Genomic DNA, 7,994 nt, shown 5'->3' on the forward strand with positions numbered 1-7,994 from the left:
TCAACTGTAAAGTCACCAATTGCAAAATACACACCTTTAAAAAAATCCACTATATACTTAGGCTAACTAATAATCTACATATATTGCAGGTATACAGAGGCTCCTCTATAAGCAGACTGTCTGGTATAAAGGTGCAGTGTTCTTAAGTGATCTTGGTAGGAAGTGGATGTGGTAATGTGGTGTGTTTGTCTTACCTTTTCTTTGGTTTTGAGGTATCTCTGAAGAGCCTGCTGGGTTAAGTCTCTGACACTGAGCCGCCCATCCTTACAGGGAACCACAATCCCCGTCTTCCCAAAAGAGACAGTCACCTTCATCTCAGCCAATCACCCCAACCAGTCAATAAACCAAGGGTGACAATGAGCAGGCCTAGGAGCAGAGGTGGGATGGGGCCGGAAGTCACAACAAACCTCCAGCCGAACTGGAGCTGGGTCTTGCTGTCAGGAGCAGGTGCCTGACCCAGGGCCCCACGGCTGCCCCGGGGGCAGGGCTAGGAGAGGGCCGCTCACCCTACCCCCGGCCTTCACTAGGGCGCTCAGCGCAAGGGCACAACTTGCACCGGCGGGAGGGAGTCAGGGAGGCCCCAGGCGCGGAGTCTCTCGGCAGGGGCTGGGAAGGGCCCTGGCAGGCGGCTCTCTCCGAAGGGGCAGGGGAAGCGGCTGCGGCGGGGCTCCCGCTTGGCTCTCAAGGGAAGCCCGGGCCGAGCTCGGGGATGCAACGGCCGCGGCTCTTCCTCATGCCCGGACGCCTCCGCGCGGCTCCTAGTTGCGGCCACCGGTTCCCCCGGACCCTGGGGCCCCGCGCGCTCGGTGCCTCCCGCCCGGGCCGCTGCTCCCCGGAGCCGTGAGAGCAAAACTTTGTGCCGGCTCCTCCGCTCACCGCCGGGCCGGGCCTGGCCAGGCCGCCAGGCTCCGGCTCTTAAAGGGGCCGCAGCGCCCTGAGCCACTGGCTGCAGGGCCTGCGGCACCATGGCAACCGAGTCCCCAGCGCGGGTCACACACAGTACACCTCGCACAGCTACAGCCCGCACCCCTCACAGATCCCACACCGCTATACCCCTCACCCTGCACAGCTACACCTCACACCCCGCAAAGCTACACCTCACACCCCTCACAGATCCCACACAGCTATACCCCTCGCCCTGCACAGATCCCACACAGCTACATCTCACACCCCTCACAGATCCCACACAGCTATACCCCTCGCCCTGCACAGATCCCACACAGCTACATCTCACACCTCACACCGCTATACCCCTCACCCTGCACAGCTACACCTCACACCCCCCACAGATCCCACACAGCTACATCTCACACCTCACACCGCTATACCCCTCACCCTGCATAGCTACACCTCACACCCTGCAAAGCTACACCTCACACCCCTCACAGATCCCACACAGCTATACCCCTCGCCCTGCACAGATCCCACACAGCTACATCTCACACCTCACACCGCTACACCCCTCACCCTGCACAGCTACACCTCACACCCCGCAAAGCTACACCTCACACCCCTCACAGACCCCACACAGCTATACCCCTCGCCCTGCACAGATCCCACACAGCTACATCTCACACCTCACACCGCTATACCCCTCACCCTGCACAGATCCCACACAGCTACATCTCACACCTCACACCGCTATACCCCTCACCCTGCACAGCTACACCTCACACCCCTCACAGATCCCACACAGCTATACCCCTCGCCCTGCACAGATCCCACACAGCTACATCTCACACCGCTATACCCCTCACCCTGCACAGCTACACCTCACACCCCGCAAAGCTACACCTCACACCCCTCACAGACCCCACACAGCTATACCCCTCACCCTGCACAGCTACACCTCACACCCTGCACAGATCCCACACAGCTATGCCTCACACTCCGCACAGCTACACCTCACACAGCTATACCCCTCATGCTCTACAGCTACACCTCACACCCCACACAGCTACACCCTGCAGCACAGATCCCACACAGCTATTCCTCACACCCTGCACAGAGCCCACACAGCTACACCTCACACCCCGCACAGCTACACCCCACACAGATCACACACAGTACACCTCACACCCTGCACGGCTACACTCCGCAGCACAGATCACACACAGCTACACCTCACATACCTACACCCCGCAGCACAGATCATACACAGCTACACCTCACACCTTGCACAGATCCCACGCACAGATCACACACAGCTACACCTTACACCTCGGACAGCTACACCCCACACAGATCACACACAGTACACCTCACACCCTGCACGGCTACACCCCACAGCACAGATCACACACAGCTACCCCCTGCAGCACAGATCATATACAGCTACACCTCACACCCCACACAGCTACACCCCACAGCACAGATCACACACACATTTACACCTCACACCCCACAGCTATACCTTTCACCCCGCACAGATCACACACAGCTACATCTCCCAGCTGCACCACACTGCACAGATCACACACAGCTAGACCCTACCACACAGATCACACACAGCTAGACCCCACATTCCGCACAGTTACACCCCACATAGCTTCACCCCACCTCACAGATTACATACAGCTACACATCAAACCTGCACAGCTACACATCAAGAGTTTTGTCGTTCAGTTGCCAGTGTAGACATAGCCTAAGTCAAGATAGTGGGTGACTTACATCAGCGGGAGCACCATTGCAGGGTAGAAACTGACAGAGTTAGGCTGACTTAAGGCAGCTTATGTAAACATGACTCGCTATAACCAGGCATTATAGTTTTAATGGTTATAAAATGTAGCTTTTTGAATCTCAATGTCTACTGTCATTAAATAATGATCCAAGCCCCATGATTTTCCATAACTATGAAAATTTAGCTCTATAAAAGAATTAAAATGTTTTAAAACCATTGTGTTGTATATCTGTGAAAATGTAAAATAATAAATGCTTAAAAATAAACAGGTATTCTCCACTGACATTTTTTTTTGCAAAAATGAAGTCTGCCAGTCTAACTACACAGCATACACCAGAAACATCATACTACTTACAGCACACTAGAACACACCACATAGCTTAGCAAACCATAACAAAGATACCAGAAAACACAGCACATAAAACATTGTACATACCACAGCACCAAATATGCATCATACCCATTAAACACACACAATACAACACAAGGGAGCTATAAGCACAGCTATGCAAAATTAAACCCCTAATCAACTCAAATTACAGCTCAAAATGCAGTCCATGTTCTCAGATTGCTCAAAATTTGTTTAATCTATCCTGAACCAAATTACAGTGTCAAGTGGAAATCACAATGAAACCCGGCCAAAACTATTTGATTTTGAGATTCAAAGAAACTCAAAGTGAAACTTGGGGATGAGGTGATGGTGGTAAAGCTGCATGAACTCAGGCAACAGACACAAAGAAAAGACAGACAAAGTGGGTGAGGTAATAACTTTTATTGGACCAACTTTTGTCTCTTTTCACCAACAGAAGTTGGTCCAATAAAATATATTACCTCACCCACCTTATCTCTCTAATATCCTGGGACCAACACGACTACAACACTGCATATAACAAACAAAAGAGTTGCACAAATTCCTTGTTAACTGAAACTACCGGATTTTGCAAAACTCTCTTTATTAAATCTGGAAGTGTCTGCCACAAGACAGTGGCATTTTAGAACTTGAAAACAAAGACAAATCATTTAAAACCACCACTGAAAAAATAGTAGTACTGATGCTGCAAGCTTTGTAAATGTGTGAGCATGAACAATCAGGCCCAATATTTACAGGAATGATAGTTGTTATAAGAATGATCAGAGTCCTCTCATTGGGGAAATTGATTACCTGGAAAAAGTTATTCATCCAAGCTGCACCTAAGGATTCCAAACCATCCAGCACCTATGGATCAGATATACATTTGACACCCAGTGCTTACAAATCTGTAGAAGAGGACTGGGTGGTAATTATGGCACAGGAAGTCAGTGTTAACCTTTTGCTGTTTTTTTAGGGTTTTTAAAAAGCTGAACTAGATGAAGTTTTAATTTAAGGTATGTCTACACTGGCAGAGTTACATCGCCGGCAGTTACAGCGCTGCTCAGAGAGCGCTGAATGGAAACCGCTGTTGTGCGTTCACACTGTCAGCTACCTGCGCAATAGTGTGTTCACACTTGCGGCACTTGCAGCAGTATTTGGAGCAGTGCACTCTGGGCAGCTATCCCGCAGAGCATCTCTTCTTCTTATGCTGCTACAAGTTGTGGGAAACTGGAGAGGGTTGTGGGGTATCCTGGGTCCCAATGCCCCACGATGCATTGCTTCATATCCCAGCAATCCCTGTGCTTCCATCTGCATATGATGTCGTCTTTCAAAGGGTTGTGTACTGCACGTTCTGCCTCTTCGGTCTGCAGGAATGGATCCTGCACTGTTGACCAATATGCTGCTCACTCTCACTAACATGTCACAAGTGGCAGTAAAGTTATTCCTTAAACTACAAACGCAAGAGCTGTTTGACATTAATCTCGCCAGGCGTAGTAGCTACGACACAAGATTGCTTGTGGCATTCACGGAGGTGCTGACCACAGTAGAACACCGCTTTGGGGCTCAGGAAACAAGTACTGAGCGGTGGGATCACATCATCATGCACGTCTTCGATGATGAGCAGTGGCTGCAGAACTTTCAGATGAGGAAAGCCACATTCCTGAGACTGTGTCATTAACTTGCCCCAGCCCTGCAGTGCAAAGACACGAGAATGAGAGCTGCCGTGTCATTGGAGAAGCGTGTGGCAATTGCACTGTGGAAGCTGGCTAATCCAGGCTGCTAACAATCGGTCGCTAACCAGTTCAGAGTGGGAAAGGAAACCATTGGACTCATGTTGATGGAAGTGTGGAGGGCCATTAATCGCATCCTGCTCTGAAAGACCATGACTCTGGTCAACGTGTGTGACATTGTGGATGGCTTTGCACAAATGGGCTTCCCTAACTACGGAGAGGTTATAGATGGTACACATATTCCAATTCTGGCACCAGACCAGCTAGCCACCTAATACATTAATTGGAAGGTATTTCTCTATGGTTCTCCAGATGCTTGTGGATCACCCTGGGCATTTCACAGACGTTAACACAGGCTGGTCCAGAAAGGTGCATGACACACACATCTTTCAGAGCACTGGCCTGTTCAGGAAGCTGCAAGCAGGCACTTTAGTCCTGGACCAGAAGATCACCTTAGGGGAAGTCAAAATGCCCATTGTGATCCTGGGAGACCCTGCCTACCCGTTAATGCCCTAGCTTATGAAGCCATACACGAGGCACCTTGACAGCAGCAAGGAGCAGTTCAACAACAGGCTGAGCAAGTGTTGAATGTGCTTTTGGCCATTTAAAGGCCTGCTGGTGCTGCCTATATGGGAGGCTGGACCTGGCCGATGACAATAGTCCTGTGCTTATAGCCGTGTGCTGTATACTCCATAATATTTGTGAAGAGAAGGTGAAAGCTTCACTCAGGGCTGGACCACTGAGGCTTAGTGCCTGGAAGCTGCATTTGAACAGCCAGAGACCAGGGCTATTAGAGGAGCGCAGCGCAGGGCACAGGTGCCAACTTTCCTTGGCGCTGGTGGGTGCTCGTGCCCCCCCTGCTCTTCTCTGACTCCACCCCCTCCCTGCCCCTATTGGACCCTTCCCCAAATCTCTGCCACGGCCCCACCTCTTCCATGAGCGCGCCACATTCCTCCACCTCCCACTCCCTCCCACCGCTTGCCACGCAAAACAGCTGTTTTGTGGTGCAAGCACTGGGAGGGAGAGGGGAGAAACAGGATGCAGCAGTGACTCAGGGAAGGAGGCGGAGCAGACGCGAAGGTGAGCTGGAGCAGGGAGCTGCTGGTGGGTGCGGAGCACCCACTAATTTTTCCCCATGGGTGCTCCAGCCCCAGAGCACCAACAAAGTTGGCATCTATGGCACAGGGCCAGAAGGATCAGGGATGCCTTGAGGCAGCAATTTAAAGCTGAAATCCACTAATATTTGTTGCTATGCTCAGGAGTGCAGTGCTTGTAATGCTAGGAGGTGATTGTGATTGGCGCAGACAATGCACTATGAAGAATATTAAGAAAATTGCCTGTTGCTTTGCAGGGCTCTGTTTGCTTTCAGTTAATGGAATAAAGATTGCTTTCAACCCAAAACAATTCTTTTATTAAAAAACAACAACTGGAGGAGAGAGAAAAACAAAAAAAACACATCAGCACTGAGCGGGATGGGGGAAGGGAGGAGGTGGGGTCCCGGGACAGTTAAAGGTTTGTGTATGTCCAGGTATCATATCAATCCTCGTCCTTTGGGGCGCATGGGAAAGAGTTTTGCAACAGAAGCTGCAGGGAGAGCAGGCATGGAGCTGCTCGGTTTGCAGGGCTAGTAGCGCAGGGAGCCTAAGAGACGCTCTTTGGCTTTGTTCTGGTGTGCCACATTCTTTTTTCAGTCCCTCTTCTCACTGTCCTGCCACTCCTTCAATTTTTGTTTTTCGGCTGGGGAGTGCATCATGACATCACACAGAAAGTCCTCTTTAGTTCTTCGTGGCTGCTTTCTAATTCTGCACAGCCGTCAGCCAGCTATAACAAAGAGGGAAGCTGGGCTCCCAAGGTCATCTGTGAAGCCAAAATGCAACATTTTACAGAAGCAGTGTTGTTTGCAACACAGAGACCACTGATTCAGTGATTTAAAACACAGCCACTATTCACATACCTGTCGCTAACTGGCTGACCCCAGGCAAGCACACATGAGCCACAAGACCCCCAAAATGGTGAGTAACCACAGGGGCAGGGGAAATCAGGGTTCCAGGACCACACTGCACAATGGGCATGTGGCTTCTGGGGAGAGCCAGCGCTGAGGGGGGGGCCTTATAATCATTCCTGTCCCCACATTTTCCACAGGCTGTGATCATTATGGAAGATACCTCGCTGCTGAGGGTGAGCAGAGCATCAAGGGAGGATCTTCTCGAAGACTGTGGCTTCCACCCTGGCCCTTATGCATCTCGCCTGTGTTCAGCAATGGTTCCCCTGCAGTGTCGGCAGAGTGACACGGGAAAGTTACCCTTAATGGTGCAAGAAACAAAGCAGCGGATTGTCCAGTATCTCCATGAGAGTTTCATGTAGATCTTTGAGGCAGATTCCTGTGAAGTGAGGGAGTTAATCAACACCCTGTTCCACTGCTCAGACTCGGCATGTGGTGGTACGCGCATCATACAGACACAAAACTGCTTTCTGCACCCCTCCTGTCCCCAACAACTCACTTCCACGATTCCCAAAATCAAAGCAACTTACCAGGGGCCTACTCTCTGGTTTGTGCTTCACCAAGCTCCAACTGCAGTGGCTGACTAGCTTCCTCTGGGGTAGAGAAGCGCTCCTGGCTGCATGCAACTCTGACTTCTGAGTCGTCCTCTGCCTGTGTCCCCCTCCACATCCTCATCCAAGATTTCCTCCTCCTGGCTCGGTCCACTCTCGACTGGCATGTGAGCCACCGAAATATCCACAGTGACCTTCGCTGTGGAGGTGGGGTCGCCACCGAGTATCACATCCAGCTCTTTGTAGAACCGGCAGCTCATGGGCACAGCACTGGAACAGTGGTTTGCCTCCCGCACCAGCTCCTTCACTTTGACCCTGCACTGCAGTGTGTCCCAGTCGTGGCCCCTTTCTGTCATTCATCATGAAATCTGTCCATAGGTATCAATTCTTATGGCTGGAGTGCAGCTGGGACTGGACAGCCTCCTTTTTCCAAATACTGATGAGGTCCAGCAGCTCGGCATTGCTCCAAGCGGAGGATCGCCTGGTGCGTGGAGCAAGCATGGTCACCTGGAAAGATGCGCTGAGACCACTGCACGCATTACCGAGCAAACAGGAAGGGAACTTTCAGAATTCCCAAGGAATTTAAGGGATGGGGCTTACGGTTGGTCACCTGAGGGCAGGGCAGTAAAGTTCAAACTGATGACCAGAGAGGTGAAAACAGGCATTGTGAGACATTTCC

General features: G+C 51.1%; 1 protein-coding gene across 4 annotated transcripts in view; it reads right to left on the reverse strand.

Moving 5' to 3' along the window:
- Positions 1–378, reverse strand: part of PARD3B (par-3 family cell polarity regulator beta) — a 683,847-nt gene extending 683,469 nt beyond the window's left edge. For all 4 annotated transcript variants that reach the window (XM_050969567.1, XM_050969566.1, XM_050969565.1 and 1 more), the window contains exon 1: positions 195–378. In XM_050969567.1, coding sequence (XP_050825524.1) covers positions 195–314 — 120 coding nt within the window. In that variant the 5' untranslated portion in view covers positions 315–378. The remainder of the gene's footprint in view (positions 1–194) is intronic.
- Between the last annotated feature and the right edge of the window lie 7,616 nt (positions 379–7,994).

Source organism: Gopherus flavomarginatus, chromosome 10 (assembly GCF_025201925.1).
Source record: "Gopherus flavomarginatus isolate rGopFla2 chromosome 10, rGopFla2.mat.asm, whole genome shotgun sequence".
NCBI classification, from domain to species: domain Eukaryota; kingdom Metazoa; phylum Chordata; order Testudines; family Testudinidae; genus Gopherus; species Gopherus flavomarginatus.